We start from the raw sequence: 23,019 nt of genomic DNA on the forward strand, positions 1-23,019 counted from the left end.
CCAACATGGATGCTGTTGGCCACCTTTGCTGCAAGGTCACAGTGATCGCTTACAGTATCTAAGCTGTTGTCCACCAGGACCCCAAGGTTCTTCGCAGCCAAGCTGCTTTCAAGTCAGTCAGCCCCCAGCGTTCCTGGTGCACGGGATTGTTCCCTGCCACGGTGCAGGACTTTGTACTTCCTCTTGTTGAACTGCATGAGATGCCCATCAGCCCAATTCTCCATTCTGTGGGGGTCCCTCTGGATGGCAGCACACCCATCTGGTCTATCAACCACTCCTCCTGTTTGGGAATTTTTTTTTTTCCATCTACAAACTTGCTGAGGGTGCACTGTGCCCATCATTCAGGTCACTAATGTTAAACAGCATAAATCATAGTTGTGTAAGCAGTAACACAGCCATGCTGGAAAAAAATCAAACTTTGTAAAATATATGGAATCAATTTGTGCTATTATAAACTTTTCATTACTTACTGTACAACTGCTTGAAAAAGAATGATATATAGAGTATGGCAAATCTGAGTTTAACCTCACTTCAATCCAGAAAAAAAATGAAGTAAGTTTAGAAAAAGAGTAATACACCTGATATTCTGCTGCAGTATAAAACTAAGGAGCCTATATTCTGTTGATCCCAATGAGTAATTTTTGTAAGAAATTAGGGCAGTTTTGCTAGCACAAGAGCTGATATGTCAGGATAACACAATTACTTATATTACATAATGAATTATAAAGTGAAAAAGCGCTAAGTACATTTTTTTTCCTGAGAACTAATGCAATGAGCAAATACATAAAGCCCAAGCAACACAAAGAAAACCTACATTTCAGGTCATGGCTTGCCAACACCATCCTCAGATGCCCAGAAAGTGCCTTGCTATATTAGAATCAGCATTAAAGCAGTGGAGAAAAAAAAGTAAGCAGTTAAAGGCTGTACTGATTCAAAGTCTGCAAGCTTTGCGGAGTTTTTGTGAAAGCCAGTGGGCATTCTTCAGATGGGAATTTGCTGTACCTAGCCCAGGCCACTTTGATCAACACATTATTCAACAGCATCGCTCATGATTCAGCAAAGCCACTCTGCCAAGTTTATCACATTTGTAACACTAATCAACAAATATGCAAATTTCAGTGTACAAGCAGTGTTTTGAAATATCAAGCCACATACTCAGCTGCCATAAATCAGTATAACTCCATGGAAGTCAACTGAGTTTCATGCCAATTTACGCCAAATTTGGCCCACCATATTTATACTAGCACACTCTGTAATTCTTTTACTCAAGTACTGCTGACATTGTGGATAATTATATTATAAGCATCTTTAAAATAATCTAGGAAGTGAAGAAGCCCTCAAAAGGAAGTACAGTGCCATAAGAGGAATCCAATTTTCTCAACATATCATCTTCAGAACGAATCTGAATATTACTTTATTATGAATAACACTGTTTGGAATTAGGGCAGACTTAATTATTAACTGCTACAAGAAGCTGGTTGGATAGCAAGCATCTTTTTGATTCAGGAGGAGATACCACTGGTGATAAATCAATCCTGAGGTTCTAAGTACTGGGAACACAAATGTTATCTTCATCTTAGAAACTGCAACTACAGATGCTCACAGCAATCTAAATGATGCTCGCGCATCATCATTTAGGAGGAAGGAAAATAACCTTCTGATAGTTTTCTTTTTTACAGTAAACGCTCTTCAGTAGCTGCTATTTAAAGGAAACAGAACTTCAGGTCTGGTCCTTTTTCAACTGAGCCGAGAGAAAATTTGCTCTGACAAGGAACTGTAAGTGCTCACATGAAAGAGGAGACAGATCAAAGGTATATAAATAATGGAAGGAATCACTGGGCACAAACAGGGACCCAAAGCCCATATTCCTGGGTCAATTTTTACACCTCAAAATGAAGGCCTTTCCACCAAAAGAAGACACAAGATCGCTTTTTGCCAGAGTAAAAGCAGCACTGAGAGCAAATTTAGACTATAGGCCTGGTTTCAAAACAACCCAAGTCAATTTATAAAGCTTAGATCAATTTATAAAGTTCAGATGGAAACCAAGTAACACATGATAGTTTTAGCAGTCTTGCTGTGAACACTTCAGTAGATTCAGATCCAAAAATTATTGGAACTAAAAATAAATGTCCCAATCTGCAAACTACAGACACCGTGGCTCTGACATCAGCAAGTGCTGAGTACTCAGATGGATAGTGTGATAGTTTCCAAATGAGACCTTTCTATTACATAAAATAGTTTCTAGAAATTACCAGCAGGCAGCTTAACATGCAAAAACCAGATAAAGAACAGCCATTAGCAAGTTATGTGGGTAAGGGGTGTTGACAGTTCGCAGCAGCTTTACTTACCTAGATGTTGCTATATGTCTGCAAAGTCACTGGTAGGATGGGCTGCGAATTTCTGGCAAAAGAATTTGCAGCAAGATACGGCAGTTGCCAAAAATCACTTTGCACGGGGAAGGCAAACCAGACAAAACCTTCATCAGAAACCACAGAGTTAAAAGAGAGATACATAGAGCAGGGGGTGCAAACAGGTGACTCTGAGCAACCCATAGCCTGGTATTAATAGCATTCCCATGGGAATCCATTCGATCCATTGGATGGGTGACATCTGCAACAGGTATGGGGATTTCCAATATGTCCCAGGTAAACGTTTAGTGTAGATTCTCTCTTGAGTTTTATAAAAAAATATATACATGTCAAATTTCTATTTCAATGCATAAATGGCTAGTATTTTCCCAAGACAGAATACAGTTTTATCTCCAGATCTGATTGTCATATTCAGTTAACTGTAGCTAAGTATCCTTTTTTCTTCCTCCTTCAAAGCTCTTCACATTAAGAAGAAATGCAGGACATTAGTGAAGATTAAGCTCTTATCCATCAGCCTTATGATTATTTTAGGTAATTTCATGATTGCCGCTGCTGTTACTCACTTCAAAATATTCCCAAACTCTTACTTGCAGGTTTTGTGGTCTCAAAACCAATCCAAATCCGTCCCTGATTGGATTGGATCTGGAGGATGTTTTGCCACACCCTTTAGGAAAACATCACAATATAACATACCACTTAACTTCATTGCCACCAGCTAGCTATTTAAAAGCAGATGGAACTGTATAGGAATTTCCTTTGTGTCCCTTTTTAATGTTTCTTGCTTATGCAAATTAAAGAACTCAAGATAAAGCTTCAGCAATTGATTAGTCGAAGACTTTTATCTCAGTTCATCACACTCTCTCTGACTGCCAAGAGTGAGAAAACCACTATCCCACTTTCTCATTGGGAATGAAACAGATACCATGACAGTCTTAATTTAATAACAGGATGAGCAACATAGGGCCCACAGGACACACACAGACTGCCAGGACAATAAAGCTGTTCCAGAGCCCACATCTCCTCTGCCCAAGTGCAGACCACAGGCCAGAGGAATAGGCCGGGTGCCACCAGCCCCTTTCCAGTGCTATTTTGCCTGAAAGCCCAGCTGCTCCTCCCCGTTAGGCGACACTCCATGAGAGTCAGTTCACATCAGGAAAGCCTGGGCCTCTGCATGTGCAAGACCACACTGAGCGTAACCACATCGCAGGAGGGGAGGGCATCACGGCATATCATTCACTTAATCTACCAGAATAAGAGATGTGGTCCACTCCACCAGGGTGATTAGGCATGATTTACAGTGTAACAGTAGTGACAATAATATCTTTCATTAGCATCAATTATAGTACTTAAAGCTGCAGCACAAGCTATGACTGGTTTCTTACACACTTGTGGTTTACATCTTTCCTGCCTTGCCCACAGCAACACATTCTGTGACCTGCTGTGCCTCCTACTGCTCTGCTCGGGCTTCTCCTCCAAATACTGCCCTGCCTGCTTGCGTGATCACATGTGGCATCTGGTTCACAGCTACACATGTCCTGACTAGTTAGAGAGTGTGTTAGCGCTGGTCAGCCAGATACCCGCTCTCAGAAGTCAGCTTTTCTCTCTGCTAGCCATTCCTTCAGTGGGACCTTTTTTTTATCCTACCATCAGTTTTCATAAAATAGGTAGGAACTAAGTACCTTTGAGAGTTCTACCATTCTGTCAAGCTACTGATCAAGTTCAGCTATGTTTAAGAAGTTAATGGGAAGCCTGACTGAACATACAGCAATTTCCTCAGGAAAAGGATAGCCAATTTTCCTTAGGAAACCAGGAATTGCAAGGCATCCCAGCCCAGTATTAGTATGTAGAGGCTATTAATCTCTCATGGTGGAGATAACTAAATAGTGCATTATTAAACACTTCCTTATCAGGATAAAGGCTATCCTTAAATTCATGTGTTTTCACATATACAACTCTCTGCTCATAAACAGTTTCTTCTGAAAATTTGCAAGGAAGACTGGGCTGGCAAGTTCAGTAAGCCAAGCAATTAATCATGGCCCCTGGGACAGCCTTGTATACCCACAGGAGTGCCACACAGACATTTGAAACTCACATGGTTGTACAAATATACCACGTCTGGATTTAAAAATATGTCCACCTCTACGTGTAGTGGAGGCCAGCGTAGTCCAGGTCAAGGACTGGGGGTGATCAGTATGTTTATGAAGCCAGAACTGAAAGCCTTGCACAGCTGCAAAACAAATGCTCGGAGTTTATTATGATACAAGATTCAGGTGACACACGTCAGGCAGAGAAGTGTAGTGAAGGACAGGCATTGCTCAGTCCTCAAAGCAGGACTTCTTTACTACCAGGTGTGGCAGTGTGCTCCCCCCCCTAGTCTCTGACTCCCCCTCCTTTGACCTCTTTCAAGTGATAACCACCTGTGGTGGTGGTGATAGATGTGTCTGGTCTGTGTCTGGTCCTGAAGGATGCACGCAGTGGATGCAGGGGAGGCAGATAACAATACAATAGCCAAGGGCTATTGCCCACCTAAGCACAGTGGTCAGTATGCAAATATGACTATGAGCCAATTATCTATAAATAGTGAGCAGCCCAAGAGCCCGTTGAGCTCTCCTGCACGGCAGCGGGCTGCACGCCAGGATCTCCCCTTGAGCAGGGACGCCTCTCAAGGGTTACTCCTCAAGGTTGAGAGATTCCTTACCATGACAGATTCTCAGTAAGTGACTAACAGCATGCTAACTTGGAAATCTTAGCTAAGTGACATAAAGGATTGATTGCGCATATATAATCCTTTAGACATAAACCGTTGACCAAGTCTGGGACTAGGATTGGATCCAGCTGTGACTAGACTCCTCTCTGAGGGAGTTTAGAAAGCAAGGGGATCTTTTCTGAACCTCATGACTCAACGGGAGGGTCTCCCTGACAGTCTTGTCTGACCCTGTCCTCTGTGCAGTAAATAACAAAGTGTACCTTGCCATCGAATCTTATAAACTATTGTCGTACTTACCACTTTGTTAACTCACTGTCTCACACCAATAAACCATATTATTTTTGCCTCCCTCTTAATCCATCCGCGACACCAGGACTCTGTTTATCCATGGAGCTCAAACTCTCGTTCCCATTTTGGATTTGGATTTGTTCCCTGCCTTTCAGAGGCACAGCTCTGTTTGGACACCCACAGTTCATCTGAATTTCTCAACTTGGGTCTTTTGATGTGTCTGATATTTACAAGGACAGAATCACTGGCTTTGCTTGTCATCAATAATACATCTATCCTATGAAGAACAAGATTGTCATATCAAAAAAAAAAAAAACAGAAAAAAGAAAAAAGAGAGAGAAGTCCATTTCTCTTTCAACTGCCTGAAAAAACACCTTCCTCTTGGACCCATGTGGATATACGCGAAGAGAGAGAGAACACAGCCTTTGAACAGTAACTGGTATAAATCTTTCTCCTCTGATCATTCCCCCTCTGACTCATAAATCTCAATCTACCAAGAAATGAGTGCATGGCTCTCACCAAGCAAAACATGCACCTAGAAGGGAGGCACAATTAAAAGAAGAAAGACAAATGATGTGGGAGCCATTTCCTTAATGAACAGAACACTTTTCACTTCTTATTCATCGTAACGAGTATCAATAAATAACAGGAATAAGCAAGAGGTTTGAATAGAACACAGATGAATTTAAGTTTAATGCAAGTAAAGTGCCTTATAACAAATCTGGATTGAGAAAGATGTTGAGAAGGGTGTTTTTCAGAGACTGCTTACATTTTAATGTTTATTGAGATCTGGATATGCTGTAGATAGGTATAAAAACCAATGAGAAAGAGTCTTTCATGCTTCCTGCCTTGCGTAGTCTTTTTTTTTTTTTTTTAACAAGATAGGGCAAGTGAGACTCTTCTTGTTTTTTAAAAAACACACACAAAAATGACAGAAGAAAACCCAAGTCAAAAAGGCAATAAACAAATACCGAGACCTGGGAAGGAGGACAGGCTTTATCCTACCCCACGACTAGCCCTCAACTCCTGTTATCCTGCGGTTGTAGTCACAGCTCTCCCGCACAGCACCTCTCTGATTTTCAGACCTCACATGCTAGCCAAGCTTTGGTGCTGCCCAGAAAGCGTCAAAGCATGAGAGGTGGTAAAGGAGGAGTCCTGCAAGTCCCTCTCCGCCATGTGACCGGAGACAGGCTCTTGCTATGACTCAGGCAAGGTAGGGGGAAGGCAGGCTCATACCCCTTATTCCCATCGATGCCTTGACCTTGATTGAGGCTCATGGGCTGACTCCCAGCACATGGTGTTGTGACTTGAAGCTTTCACATTTGGAGCTCTGCAGTATCACCTCTATCCTGTAGACCAAGTGGCCAGTAGCTGGCATGTTACACCACCCACAACCAAACCAGAAATACAAGAAGATTAGCTGCCAGTATGATTTAAGACTCCCAAAGTGGAACAGAAGCAGATCAGGAAAGCAAAGCAAACCATCCTTGGAAAGATAAAGAAACTTTGCAGCTGACATAGGAAAAGCAGCTATTAAGGTAAGCACGGATGTTACTAGCCTCAAGCTAAAAGTTGGAAATATTTTGAAAGGTGACAGAAATTAAGAACCCATGCAAGCCTTGAGCTAAAAACCACTCTGACCTTGAAGGAACCGAATCTGCCTTTCTGGTTACTAGGACATATGGCCTTGGTAACATGTGATGACATATATCACTTCCTAGTTCAGGACCAATACATTGGTATCCAGTAAGGCTTGCCTGGTATGGGACTGTTCAGCTGCCTACTACCCTGATTTATCACTTTGGAAGCACTCCCACCCCAAGTCCCCACATGCTACGTAGAGCCAGCTGGACGATTGCAGATTCCATGATTCCAGACCAACTTTAGCTGTCATGCAGGCCCTGGACCATGATGGGAGGTTGGACTGAACGTTTTGTCTCAGATGAGCATCTCCATTGTTCCCTGCATGTCTCAGTCACGTTGTACCATGGGATCTCTCCTGCCACAACATCCAGCACAGCCGTTACATCCCATAAGCACCACCATGGTCATATACCCCAGTAGAGTGTTCCAGGTCTCTAGACTCAAAATAACGCTCATCTCTTCCATGCATCAAAAAACAAGGGAGTCTGGGAGAAATCACGACATCTTGGACACATCGCATTTCCAGCCAGAGCAGTGCCACCCTGGTGACTTGATTCACTCCAGGCAGCAGCCTGGGAACAAATGCAGCAGTTTCTCTTGTATCCTCCAACACAAAGGCTTTCCACAAATTTCTAGATGGTATTTGTGAGAACAGCACCCAAAACTGTATCTTGTTTCCCTGCTCCCCCTGGTGGGTGCCAGCCTGGCATTATCAAAATGCCTGCTTGGGTAGCGCTGCCAGGGAGCAGCACACAGAAGCTAAAGGAGGCTGTAAAGTTATTACACAGTCTCCTTAAGAGATCATTAATTACCACTGTTAATTCTTACCAATAGCAGCACTGCTCATTACAGGGACCTAGCAGATCAAAAGGCAGATCTAGGAAGAGAGTTTCTGAGTTACAGACTTCAGTGTCGGCAACCACTGACACCTCCAGCCAACATCCAAATCACACAGCCCTGACAAGGCCATACGCCCACCATCCTGGGCATCAATCCACAGCCACTGCCAACGACTGTACATGCATGGATGCTGATACACGCACAGCTATTAAAAAAGAAAGCGATCGCAGCTCCTGTAATTGTGAACTTACGTATTTGTGAAGAGATACATAGTGGATTATACCAGATTTGTTGCATGAAGTGTGGCGCAGGAAGCTAAGCACTCCTATGTGTCTAATTATATTTTTTTTGCCCTTGTCAAAGGAGATAATCTGCCATTCTCCATAGTCCACTGTATTTTAAAATGCAATTCAAACTGGGTCCTCCCCTGCCTTTACTAGACAAATAGACTAAATGCCAGTGAGAATGGATTTTAAAATCTATATTTCAAACACTGCAGTAATATAACTAGTCAAGAGACGAAATTACTTGTAACTGCTCACTCAGTGCAATACTGCAAAGAATATACTACAAACCCTTTCAATTCTTTCTTCAGAAAGGTATTCAACCTTGTTTAGACCAATCTTGTGCTTGTTCTTGTCATCTTCAGAAAAGAGATAGTAAAAAAATTGTGTAAGAAAGCCAAGACAATCAGAACACTTCTTAATTATGGAAAGATCATACACTGTACTTATTAGGGATGTAAAGAGGGGGCTGGTTTCATTTGGGTTTTGCTTTACATCTTAAAGATGGATTACTACTGCAGGAAAATTATGACTGAAATGATTGAAATAATCACATTCCCCCTTCTACGTTTAAATGCATTTCAGTCCCATATCTGGATGTTGAACACAATCAAATATAGATCTCTTCCTAATTTTCCAAGCTATGGAACAATAAGTACTGCACAGGAGAAAACAAGATCTAATACAAGAGGTGGCAACTGGGATTTCATGCTGCTTGTATGTATTCACATAAAAAAATATGCAATCACAAGGAAGTGTGACTCATTTGACACTGGAGAGACATTTTCTCTTTAACTATGCATGAAAGGGATAGTATTGCCATACACTGCTCTAAGAGACTGCACAGTCTCATTCGATAGCAAGGCCTGGTTCTTCTCTTTGTACAGTCAGTTCATACAAGCCCAACCTTGCCCCACATACACTCTGAGATTCAGCCACCAGATTCCTAATTCAGACATGGTGGACTGGACAACGTGTAAAGCCCATTTCATTCCCCAAAAGGCAACAGGGCAGCAAGACCTTCCACCAGTGTCTAGTAAACAAGAAACGAGGAAAGGCCATGCTTGGCAGGCAATCACTGGCACTCTGATACACCAGTGCAACGCTGTCAAGGAAGCACTTGAAAATCACTATCCACAGAAGACCCTGATGAATCAAACATGCAACCCATCATACAAAAGATGCTACTGCCTCTTAAGCCCCAGTTTGCACCATAATATCAACGAGAGCCCAAAATGAATAAAAACACTGCAGTGCTTTTATTTTCTCACATCTTTAGACAGTAATTGCAACGCACTTTCTCATCTTCCACTCCTCTGCATAGCTCTTAAACACACACGGGTCTTCCTTTCTTTATAAAGCTATAGCGTTACCATTTATTTTGTAACAACAATTTGTTTGGATTTCCATCTATAAGAGCCCCCCAAACCACCGCATTGTACAGTAATTTCTATACTGATGAAATACAAAGGTTCTGTAATGTTTATAAAGCCATTTAAACTGCATTAGCAAAACTATTTTGCTAAATTACATTTTCCAACTCATCAGTCCTTATGCTATACACAAGCTCACTTCTTCCAAGAGTCACCCCTACTCACATAATCAAATCATGCCATTTGAAACTCTGTGACATTATTTTGTCATATAAAATGGTTGAAATTATCTTGACGATGGCAATATAAGGATTGCTGCTACCCAGAATTTGTTATGAGAAGTGAAAGCTGAAAAAGAGTTAGATGTCTTGAAATTACAGACATTAAGTATCAGAGACACAAAGTGTTTAAAAGCCATTAAATACCATGGAATATCATAAAAGGAGGATCCAGGTTCTGAAACACTTGTCCTGAATAATTTCAATGGAAATATTAAAGAATGAAAATATGCTATGGAATTATGGGATTTATTTATATAGACTGACATAAACTCACTTTATGGTAATATGTTTTTAAATGTCAAGCAGTATAAACAGGGTATCTAAAATTACTACCTAATATAATGACTTAAATAAGTACCTTCAAAATAACAAATATATGAAGACTGAAATAAGTCTGACAGACTGAGGTATAATCAAAATCACTGCAGTCAGAGAAATTTATCAAACGCAAAAAACATTTTATGTTTGCACACATGTGCATTTAATATAAAAGAAAAGCAGAGCACAGTTTTTCAACAACAACAAAAAAAGCTCAAAAAACACTTGGAAAAATCAATTCTGCCACTCACTTCGCTTTTGCTGGGTACACCAATTTTCACATTTTGGTCAAAGATCCACTGCATGCACACGGCTTCTCTATTTTACCTCATTTTGAGAAAATTATTTTCAGAAAACATGCCTCCAAGAAATATCTGACAACTGTACCTCCACATGATTAAATGAAAGAGAAGAAAACCTAGCAATAGATAGATCACACACTTTAAAACAGCAGCAATCACATGCTTGCAAGCCCCTGGCCAGAATCCTTCTGCTTGACAAAATAAATTAATGCTAGACAGTTCTCAAGACATTACATCAACAGAAAAAGGTTTAGCTCTCTCTTGCATCAATAAAGCACATCATCTGACCTAAAGTGCAAGTCTTGATCACTAAACCACTTTCAAATTAAACAATACCAACCTTCAAAGACATCTTCATATAATGAGCTTTGTTGACCGTTTTGACTAGTTACAGAATTTATATCTGTCTAGCCAGAAGGCTAATGAGGTCTCAGAAGTGAAAAATGAGTCCAGTCAGTATTATTTATGGACCTCTTTTTTCACTCTTTTTCAGTACAAATATATGCATTTCTGAATCCTTCAGTACCGATTCTCCCACCAAACCCACACTACAGACTTAATCTTAAAAAGATATCCTTCCAAGGATAAACAAAGTACATGGATATCCATCAGACCTGAAAGATGTTTTCACCAATGCCTCAGGACTGTCTACTGGTGGTAGTTCATCTGCTAATATTTCTTCAGGTGGTCTAGGGTCACTGATGATGGTCGGCTTTGGCCTTTCCTTGAGGTTGCCAGTCAGCCCACCGATAATGGTGTTCCACAAGCAGTTTTGTGATTTAGACCCTGCAAAACCAGAGAGTTAGAAGGAAAATAAATTCATAGGCCTATCGTCCAGTCTCTCATCAGCGTGGAAAACAAAGGGTCTGTTATCTTTTTACCTTTGCATCACCAGACTTTGGGATTAAGCCTGAAAACCTGAAATAAAGCTTGAAGTGGAAATAAGCACTAACATTCAGGTCATTCTAAATCCAAGACTGTAATGCCTCCCATAAAAAGATTTGATTACAGAACACGGAGTTTCCATATCTTGATAAAAACCATCCTTTCCACATTCTACTTAGATTATAGCTTCACATGTACTGATGTGGCTGTATTTTAAGCTAAAGAAGTAACCAAAAAACAAAGTACCAAAGCAATACAATATTAATCGTTGACTTTCTTAGACTAAAGTTAATAGTGGTTAAATTATAGATTCAAGATATCACTGAAGGACTACTATCAGAAAACATACTTATTTTCTGTTGAAACTTCAACTTTTCTCAGCTGACATTCAAAAGCCAAAATATTTATATGGATGATCTTTTTACATTTATTTAAAAGTGTCACCCAGTGCCTCTTGCTTGTCATTCAGAGAACCCATCCTTACCTGTAAGCCTAGTTCCACTAACAAAGTACAGTTAGCATCCTTCAGTCAGATCTCCTCCCTGCCTTTGGAGAAGGGAATACATGACTTACTCAAACTTTATGAAATGTATCTGTTCCATATTTTCAAAAATTTCCAAATGGCTTCTGAATAAATTAGGCACTTTTGAAAATCCCAGTGATACTCCCATACTGAACACCTGTGTCACATTCTAACTTTCAATTATTACAGAATATACATGAGTGAATTAGCAGATCCCAGGAAGAGCAGTTAAGTACTGAAATACGAATTATTTCAGTTAAGAGACTTCCCACAACAGAGGTGTAACAAGCATTAATCTTACTGCATTCCAAAGTAGTAAGACATACCAACTCTGCTGGTAGTCAGTCTCCCTGGGCTTTTTATCAGTATGCAAAATGGAAAAAAAAAAGCCCTGAAAATGGGACATTTCTAAAGTCAGCAACTGATTTTTATAAGAGACTGTACAGGTAAAATTTTCAAATATTTTCCCAGCATTCAGACTCAATTGTCCAGCAGAGACAATTAAGAAGCAAATAGTGGACCTAACACATATGGATTAAGGTTGACTTTTTGTTGCAGGACACGCTAAGTACCTAAGAGGAAACCAAATAGAAGAGCTGTTATCTCATGTCTCCCGGGAATATATCATGAGAAGCTATCCTGTTAGAAGCAGCAGTATCTGCTGTTACAGACAGGTGATGGGAGCCTTATTTTGCTGGTTGTCTTCAGTGTTTTCTTTTCACACAGTCTATATGGTGCAAAGACGGACCAGCAAGAATCCTTGTCTATCCTCCCCATGCTAAAGTAATTTTCAGAGCATTTCCCAGCTAATCAGGAAAGCTCCATATTCGTAGACTTCTCTGCTCTTAATTGTCAGCAGCTATTTAATGTGCAAAGACCATATTACCCAGATTTAGAGGTAGCCTTGTCTCTTGTGCCGAGTTCTGTGCTACAATAGCTAGAAAAATTACTCCTCACACCAGGTTGTCCAAAGTAATGCCTACACAACAGCTGCAGGATTGAATGCAACATCCATACATCTTTATCATTCAAAGACTTGCAATGTTATGGCAATACCACTGATTCTATTCTTTAAACTACAGTGCAAATTTCCCCAAATTTCTTAATTTTACTTGAATAGGTAAGCATTTGTTTTCCCATTCTGTAAGGGGAAATATAAAGGATGTAAGAGATTTAAATTATCTGACCACACAGGCCACCTGTGATAGAGCCAAAAATATTGTGACTCCCTATCATATGTTGAGAGGACCATTTCTTTTGCCATAGCATGCCATACTCAGCACAGTTGGAACCAGAAATTTAAGTCTCTGTTAAGATATGGTCAACAAAGAAAAACAAGCTGCCATCCAGCCATACATGCTGCACACTAAGATAGAAGAGCAGGACATCAACACTTGCAGAAAAAGCTGGTGTATGCTATTAAAATAGTATTTTGTGGGAAAGAGGCTCTCTGAAGCTACTTGTCTTATTTTGAGGTTTTCCTCTGCAGTTACCCCAAGGAATCTGCTGAGCTTCCCAAACTACCACCTTCTCCCTATTTCCTCAGCTCTACCCTTTCTTTTATCCAACTAGCCCTCCATCTTGCCAGGTGCAGGACAACTCCATGGTCCAGGAAAAAGACGTATTAGCCTTTTTCTGCACTTACAAGTAGCTTGTTGTTTACACTACCACCAAAAGCCAATAGTGGCAGGTTAACTAACTGCCCCTGAAAACCATATAATCACTCAGATCAAACCTTTTTTCTTCTTTTTCTTTAAAAAAAACCAGTGCAAAAAAGCCCCAAGTACTCGTTGCAGTATATATAGAGAGTATTTCCCTACGTTCTCTGCACATATACCTATACCTTTTCTTCCAGCGTGGATGTCCATCCCATGCAGCTTTCCCCTATTAGATCTAGGCTGTAGACCCAGATCTACTTGGCTCCTCTGACTATCAACAGCAGCAAATCACCAACTGATGTGAATTAACCAACTTCACTAGAGCAATGAAATGCCCACCTGTCCTAATCCATGTTTAGCCTGCCCACAGTTATGATCAGGTGAAGGACATTTAGCAAATAATTTTATCTACCGAATGGGCCTGCCTGAACAGACACCAGCCAGGAGCTTCCACCTACCTGAAATGCAGAAAGCCTGATGAACTTAAATTCCCACAGCCACAACTGTTCAAAGACTGGTGGCATGGTGGTACTTGTAACAAGATGACATAGATACCAGGCATGTTAACTGCTGCTAAAGGGAGTAGTAACTTCTTAAATTCAAAATCTCCTAAATCAACTGGAATTTGACATTTAAGAGTACAGAAGATTGGGTAGCCCTAGTATTAGAATGAATAACACTTAATTTTAATTTCAAATCCTTGTGAATAAGTGTAAACATTTGCAAAAATGCTTCTCCCTCATTTTATTGTACCCTGTCAAAGATGATTATAGCTGAGCTAGAGGCAAAAGCAAACTAGATTTAAGTGTTGGAATTTAAAAAGCAGAATTCTACATAAAAAGTCTGTGGGTGTGTTTCAAATTGTTTAATACAGTCTGAAAATATTGTTACACTGCAAGTCTAGCTACCTGGATCACTGATAACCACACAACTATCAGTCCCACTGCCTCACTTAACAACACCAGCAGCCTTTCCCTCTTCTTTGTTCCTGAACTAAAGGGGAAACAGCTACCTGCTCCAGAGAGCTGCAGGCAACAGTCAGGATGGACAAGGCTCACCTGGGTTTCTGGGGGTTATTTTGTGTTTGGTTGCGTGCACAGAAAGTTAGACCAGGTAAATAAGGTCAGCCAAAATGGATATGGTTTGTTAAATGTTCAATGACAGCCCAACTGTGATCTCACTGAAATCTCTGAAGGTTTTACTGTTGACCTCAAATGGGCAGCTGTTACAGAGCAATAGAAATCCCATTCTCTGTTCTGAAGTTAGTAATTGCCTTTGAATTAATCATTCGAGTGAATGTAAAAGGCACGATCCAGGAAGATGCCCAGTCTCTAGCTTGTGACTCAGACACAAGGATAACGACGGTAATCCTCTATGACTTCAGTTATTGCTTGAATCCTTGTCCTCAAATGCTGCAGCTTTTTCTGCCATTCAGTCAGAATGTTTTTGAATGTTTGATCTGCACTCCACCATGGTATGGTAGAGTAGGTTATGGTACTCTCAGCATAAATTTGGGCATCATCCATTTAACTCACGTTAGCACAGCACGTGCCTCAGACATTTCCCTCCTTTATGTAACACAGTTCCCATTCTATTTTTCCTTCCCATTCCCACAGGGTTGTGACCTTATACTGCTCATGGCCACACCGTCGTCATTAATGATACCCTATGAGAAACTAGCTGGATCATGAAATCCTCGACCTGACTCCCAGATCACTAAATTTAACTCCTAACAGTGAAGGTCTGGTTTACACTTTGATGTATCTCCCTTTGTCCCTATATTATGCCTCTGTGACTATTTCTCAACCAGGCTTATCTAAGTGTTCCTCTCTGCATTGCATTTCTGTTACTGTCAAATAGCCTGCGGCCTTGATTTCACCTCCACACTTAATCCCATGCAGCGCTGGGTCATACGATGAGGCCTTATAAGGGGGGTATCCCGTGCTTTCATTCAGCTGATACCCACCTGCCAGACTGTTCTCTTCCATGTAAAGCCAGTCGCCCGTAACTCTGCAAATAAGGACTGGATGCCTGGTGGAGAGCCAAGATTAAACCAGGAACAGAGCCTGGTTGTTCCTGGGTCTCAGACCTGCACCCTATACATATTCACCAAAAATCAAGTTCTTATGAATGTCAGAATCAGAACCAAAATGCCAGCTCAGTTCCAACTGTCATGACATTATGCTTGACCTACTTGTCAGGCAATTTTACAGCATGAAGTCCATGTAACCCAAATATGCAGGAATAAAGAGTATTGGGCTGAATCTTCCAGCTCTGTACATAGTATTCAGGAACCATAATGGACAAAAAGTGGAGTCATAAAGAACCTGAAAATGTTTGCATTTACATTTCTCTCCTCTCTGTGACTTCCTTTGCCATATGCATTTTCAGGGTTGAACCAGGACTGATAAATAGAGCCCCTTTTTACGCTTCACTGTCTACAACGTGAAGGAAAATAAATCCTAAATGAGGAATAAGGAATGCCAGTATAATTTTCTCTCGGTCCTGTTTAATCTGCTCCATCACCTTGTAAGTCACTACATGCAACAGATTTCATAGCCACAGCAGTTCCTTCTACATTATGCACCTTAGCTACCTATGTGAGGTATGGCATGCTCAGAGTGCCATCCTGTGACTGTGTGAAATACTGCACCATGGATATAAATTCTTTTGATATTTTGATCCTGCACCACCCACAATGATGGCAAATGCAGTCTTTTAATGATGAGAAGGGGATTTTTCCCTGCTAAGTGATGACAAATCATCATGAAACCACATGCATTATGAACAGGATTTCCTATCTTTCTCCTCATTCCTACATATTTTCTCATGTGTGTTTTTAGTAATTCATATGGTCAAAGTCGTGGTCAGCTGGTGCTATGTTACCAGACGCATCCCTTTGTTTTGTTCGAACTTGGGTCACTTATTTCAAACCCCAAGCCATACCTTTATTTCCTAACCTTGCTGTATGAAGCAAAAGGTGATGGAGGAGCTGTCAGTAAGGTTTAATTACATTTTTCATATGTTGTTTCTAAGGCTTGGCCCAAGTCTCTCTGTAGCCACTGTAGTCAAGTTCAGCTGGCTTTGTGACACTTATATTGTTATAACCTTTTATGCTTGAAACAATAGCAAGGCCACAAAGCCTTCCATTCTTTTAAATTTGCATCAACTCTGTTCAACAAGACTGAATTTCTGCAAGTGACTTTTCCAACTAAGTACTACAGTTCCTCAGTTTAGTACTGTAAATGAACTGTAATAACAGGGTGGACATGAGATGAAAAGACTTATTAAATGTGTGTATTTCTACAATAGATATAGAAATCAACCAGTTAAAATAAAACGGCTACTTACGGGCAAATCGCGAAAGTGGTCGTGCATTTTTATCACCTGTCTCATTTGCAACTGAAAGAAGAAAATAGAAAAAAAAGCATTCAAATTTAAATGTTACATTAAGATTAACAATAACAGCAATTTGTATGCATAGAAGCGAGAGACTATTCATAGTAACAGCAGTTGGATATGTATGCATAGTTATATAATACTTTTTTTAATGCCACCAAATATATTATTTCGCATGTTTGTTTGTCTGGTTCAGGCTGGCTTTCAGAGTCAGGAGGGCACACCACAGGTACCCGCAAACATTGTCTTGTCCTACATAACAAATGAATTTTGTAATTGCCCAACATTCAAGCACTAGGCATTAATAGTACATAGCAATATATGATCCCAGTTATCCTTACAAATTTGTGCTGGTTCTGGTTGAGATAGAGTTAATTTACTTCATAGTAGCTAGTACAGGGCTATGGTTTGGATTTGCACTGAAAACAGTGTTGATAACACAGGGATGGTTTTGTTACTGCTGAGCAGGGCTTACACAGAGTCAAAGCCTATTCTGCTCCTCACCCCACCCCACCCCACCAGTGAGTGGGCTGGGGGTGCACAAGAAGCTCTGAGGGGACACTGCTGGGACAGCTGACCCCAGCTGACCAAAGGGATATTCCACACCATATGATGTCATGCTCAGCATATAAAGCTGAGGGAAGAAGAAGGAAAAGGAGGACTTTTGGAGTGATGCTGTTTGTTTTCCCAAGTCACTATTACACATGATGAAGCCCTGCTTTCCTGGGGATGGCTGAGCACCTGCCTGCCCATGGGAAGTGGTGAATGAATTCCTTGTTTTGCTTTGCTTGTGTGCATGGCTTTGGCTTCACCTATGAAACTGGCTGTATCTCAACCCATGAGTGTTCTCATTTCTACCCTTCCAATTCTCTCACCCATCCCACTAGGAGGGAGTGAGCAAGCAACTGTGTGGTGCTTAGTTGCCAGCTGGGGTTAAACCACAACAAAATTCTATTTTATATTGATTTTTTTCCCAAGTCCTAAATAAACCATCATTTTTCCCATTTGCATTAATGAGTATGGTAAGAAAAAAGTAAACTTATTCCACCTATATGAGGAAACACACTAGCAATTTTGGAAGCCCAGAGGATCATTTAATAGCAAATTAAATTAAATTTAAGGATCTGCGCAAAGGAATCCTCTGACATTTGGAACTGCATATAGATATCATCTCGGATAAAACAACCCCATACAAATCCTGCTTTTTTCTGCCTCACATTCATACTGACATAGCTCTCAACATTTCTGCGACCCCACTGATACGCAGTTAGTCAAGAGCATAAACAGATCTTTGGGGTTCTCACAATATTAAACTACAGCTGAAAAAAAGAGGGCAGTTATCAAGGAGAGGAATTACCAACCATGACTTTTTAGTTTTTGTAGCTAGAATAATCATGAGGAACAGCACTGGTGGGCACATAGGGAAGACAGCATATTATAAGTGCACACAGAAATCTTGCCAATCCTTTGCTTTCTTTAAAAAAGCTGTTTTCTAGAGACAAGACCAACCAAACTAAGAAATCCCACAAAAGGATGCAAAATATGACCAGAACTGAGACTCACAGGTTCCTAGCAAGATAATGTCAACTAAACTATAATGGACTTTTTGAAGCCAGAAAAGACTTTGGATTGAAATTTAATTCCTCTGATAAGTCTTAAGGTTGTCAGTTTAAGTTTGGCTTTATTTAAGACTCATATCCAGTGTCAACCCAGCCTTCCCTACTTGCTCTCCCATCTTCACCTGTTGATTAAGGTGGCTCCAGCGCTCACTGTAGTGAACAGAGGGACTCAAAATTTTAACACACCACTGCCTCATTTTGCTCCCATTAGCCAGTAGATGGTGCCCTTAAAACACTGGTGCCTCTCTATCAAGCCTGGGGAATTCACCAGGCAAGCCCGATCGGGGGCCCTGAGGTCTCCCAGGTCCTACAAGACACCCTTCCTTGGCTTGAGTCCATCACAGGTAGCTGTAGCACAAATCCCAACCAAATAAGCGCTCCCTGGACATTGTATGCATAGACACTGGAGTGACTGCACAGAGTTAGGCAGGTCCAGAGCAGTTCATAGTTTCAGAGTCAAACCTGGCTCTGCTTGAGGCAATGGCAGGGCAAAGAAGAGGCAGCAACATCCTCCATGGAGTGGGTATCAAAAGAGCTGGACCCAGAGAGATCAAAGACCGTGCCAGAAAACACTGCTGTAGCCAATATACAAAGGCCAAGAAGCCAGGCTTTGTCTTTAACTCAGTGATGACAGTTTGCTCGGGGTAGGCTGAGAGATCACCTGCCAGACTGGGTCCCTTCTGGGGTCCTAGGCATCTCTCTGTATTGCAGCAGAGCCCAGGAAAATTCATAACATGTGCTGATGCCTAAGTTGGAACACCAAGAGAACTATTAGGTCAATGAGGAAAGAGCCTGCTGAGGACCTTTTGACTGCACTATTATCCTTTAGAGTATTTCCCCCACTCTAGTGGCAGATGGCACTCCCTGGTCACCAGGGGCTTCAGGTGCACACAAGGTCTCACCTCTGTGCCACCCTCCAGCTGGATGTTGCAACAAGACTTTTGGAGCACTCCACCCAGCATCTGCGTTTGGGCAGCTCAGCTCCCAGACTCGCAGCATCCAACCCAACAGGTGTCATTAAGCCCCTTAAAAATAAGCGCTTTCCAATTCCAGTGCATAGGTTTGGTTTTGGTTGTCAGCACTTTCCAAACATCGGATGGTGCCATATATAGAGAGTAATGCCCTTCCATCTGACATACAGCAACACAGAGCAAAGGTGCAGGTAGAATAGCAAAGCAATGAGCAGGACAGAGCACCGGGGATGCTGAACCAGCACTACTAGCAAGATTCCTGGTAGAAGTGAGCTAACTGCTGCCTGGGAATGGTCTGCGGTCAATGAGGTGCGTGCATGAGTGAGATCTCAGGTTTGTTTAGCCCTGCAATCAAAATGGAAAGGATTCAGAAGCAAAGAGCATCTCTGTGTTTGTGCTGTGTGAAAATCTTAGAAGATTTTACTTGATGCAGTTTTTACTGTGGAAATTCTGCATATATATCCTACAGTTGTCTTACAGGAGTCTTTGGGGACACATAGAACTAACAGACCGATGTATGCAATACATGTAAATGAGAAAAGACTTCTTCTCCAGATGGCCTGAAATCTTCTCCACCCTGTGTTTATTCAAGTTTATTAATAGTAATAAGCTTTTGGGAGAAAGCAGGCATGAATTAATGAAGCTGGAGAAAGAAGCTGAATCTCTAAGAGAGCAAGTCACAACCCACACCAAAGATGATTCCTGGTATTTCCAAAAATTTCCTGTACAGCTCTCTCTTCAGATATGCTTGTTGTCCAGCCACACTTGCTGAAGTCTAGGCTGACTTTCGTCTCTGATTAGATTACACTATCAGCATGAAAACTACAGATATTTACTTCATTCTCGTAAGTGGGTGGGACCTTCTTCAGTTTCCATCCCATCGTTTTTATTATTTTTTTTTTTTAATACTAAACCATGCACATTTGAAGTTATTTTCCATTCTAACCTGGAAGCAAATAAGTCTCGGTGAAGGGTATAGCAACGTGCAGGTAGCTCTTAAGTAACTTCTGTTCCTTCAGAAAGACAGCAGACACAGGCAAGAGATGTCTTCCTGTAAACGCCCCATTAGAGCAAAACATTCACCTGCTGTCTGTGCTCTCTTGTCCAAGTAGACTAAAAAATACCAGGCCTAGCCAAATTTCTTCCACTTCAAAAGTATTATGTTGCACCGTAACTGCCTGGAAATCTCAGGAGCCTCTCACTGCAATTATAAAAACACCTTCCTAGGCACGGTCAGTTCTTCAATTAACATGGATCACTCATATGCGAGTTCACTGCATGCCCGCTGGGCAGGCTTCATTTTTTAATGTCTGCCCTGCTAAACTATTTTCTACAGCTTGCCACCTTTTTCTACAGAAGGTATCGATTTCACCAGTACGCCCCCTCAGCCAATTTAGCTTTCAAAGATCCTTTGTCAAACTTGTAGTACAATGCAAAGAAAAACATACCACTTTGTAGTATTGACTCATCAAGACTGACAGACAATCATCATCTATATTTTGCCATTAAGCAGCTGAGAGGCTGAAAAAAGAAAGTCAGGTATTTTTTACCCACCAGCAGTAAACGCACTCTTTCAAGGAGACAACTTTTTTTTTTAATCAGCCAAAGGGCAGATGAGCTAAACCACGTATTTCATGCTGTGAGTAAATTTGTCAGTGTTAGAAAGAGGAAAAGTACATTAGATAAGGTGAGAACACAGATATGTAGATAAATTTACATTGAACATACAATCTGGATAAACTCTTCTCTAGGATTTTTCTTTTTCTTTTCTTTCTTTTCCCCTTCAATGCTACACATTTTGAACAGCATTCCTGTAAAAAAAGAATCTTTGAATTGCTCAAACATATCATCTCCTGGTAATCTTTTCCTTTAAAACTCAGGAGAATAAAAGAATACTGCGACTGCTAAGACAACTGTGTCTACTTTCTACAGACAAATCAAGGTAAGATCATCTCTGGAAACTCCAGTGGTTTTTGCGCTCAAAGACTATAATGCCATTAGACATTTTATAAACTTAACAAGCTCCATCTTAAAAGTAGCTTGTTTTTTATGCTTACCCATCTTATACTATGAGACTTTGCCAGAACCTGATTGAAGTGTCGGTTATGACCTATCATTTAATTTGTGTCATTTATATCAATGTGTTCTTGCACCAGCAATCTCCTCAAGCTGAAATATTTCTTTTTTCTGGTGCTTAATTCTCCTTGGGCACAAGAAAGACTGAATTTCCACCTTCCAGCATCATCCTGTGGACTAAACACACCATGATCATCTAGTTTTGCCTTAAGGAATAGGTATCTTCATATCCCCTCCCCGTCTTTATTGAACCTCTTCAGCGTCAGTTCATTTTCTCACAGATACTGTATGCAAACATTAAGAGGCTTTATTCTTGCCTGGTCACACATCAGCTGTGTGCTGTGACACCCCCTCAAGCAATTAACAGACTCTCAAGATTATAGCAAAAGTTTTTGTTATTAAGTCCTCATCTGCATGGTCTTTCACTCCGTACTACTTAATTTCAACCCTTGTTGTTAGCCCCATCCTCTAGGTCACGTGGATCTTACTGTGAGATATTCAGATCCTCCCCTGTACTGGCAATGCTTTGTGTCATCAGCAGCAATTATCAGCATTTTCCTTTTTTCTGTGTCATAGTCATTAACAAAAATCCTACACAAGATCAATCCCACACAGGGATCAAAGGCAGGCTTTCCTGGTGGCTTTCTCACCCATTTAGAAGCTAAGGTTCCTTGTAAGAAAAACTACTCTTGGGGGATTTTGAGTCCAATAACAAGATCAGAAAAGTTTCAGACGATACAAAAAATACCTCATAATGAGGCAAATTCTGCTTCAGTGAGTTTTTACCCAGCACTACATAAATTGCAAGCACAGGAACTGTGCAGCCAGGGTGCACATTACTGAGCCAGAGATTATTCAGGCCCCTCCAGAGTCAGTCACCCAAAGAGTTTTCTAGAGTGTTGAACCCCAGTACCACTCAGGAAGCACCAGCAGCTTAATACAAATTGAAATGCTTGTGCTGTGAACATCAACAGTACAGGTGATATAAACACACCCTATAAAACAAATCGGTAGGGCCACAAAGTTGCAGCAACCTTTTGCTGATAAAAAAAATACTGGATGACTTGCCTGTCTCTCTGGACTTAAAGATTCTAATTAGTTACTACAATTAAGTAATAAATCAATTACATGGATGGAAAAAGCACAATATGCATCTCTTGGATATAACCTGAAGATCACAAAACACATTCAAAACAAGAGCTATGTTTCAAAATACTTCTGGAAGGCAGGAAAAAGCAATCTTCACTTACAAGTAATAACCAAGAGGCATATACCACCAGGCATTTCCTGAAATAACTCCTAATGGATTTTTGTTGCTGCTGTTTGCCTGGCAACGACACTGTACACCAAACATTGTCCTTCTTCATTATCTGGGAGAGGAACACCGTATACAACTGATGATTCATTTTCCTTTTGAAAGGATCCTTACACCACAGGTTATTTGCATCTGTGATGGGAAAGCTGCTTCTGCAGTGGAAAACA

The 23,019-nt window shown here is 40.9% G+C and overlaps 1 protein-coding gene across 1 annotated transcript in view; it reads right to left on the reverse strand.

The window, feature by feature from the left end:
• PDE1C (phosphodiesterase 1C) overlaps window positions 1-23,019 on the reverse strand; it is a 249,954-nt gene that overhangs the window by 194,312 nt on the left and 32,623 nt on the right. The window contains exons 2-3 of the mRNA XM_035890842.1: window positions 16,824-16,874; window positions 11,021-11,192 (exon numbers count right to left, since the gene is read on the reverse strand). Of these exons, the coding sequence (XP_035746735.1) occupies window positions 11,021-11,192; window positions 16,824-16,874 (223 nt within the window). The remainder of the gene's footprint in view (window positions 1-11,020; window positions 11,193-16,823; window positions 16,875-23,019) is intronic.

The sequence above is a fragment of the Egretta garzetta genome, unplaced genomic scaffold, assembly GCF_000687185.1.
Source record: "Egretta garzetta isolate BGI_Z169 unplaced genomic scaffold, ASM68718v1 scaffold713, whole genome shotgun sequence".
Lineage (NCBI taxonomy): Eukaryota > Metazoa > Chordata > Aves > Pelecaniformes > Ardeidae > Egretta > Egretta garzetta.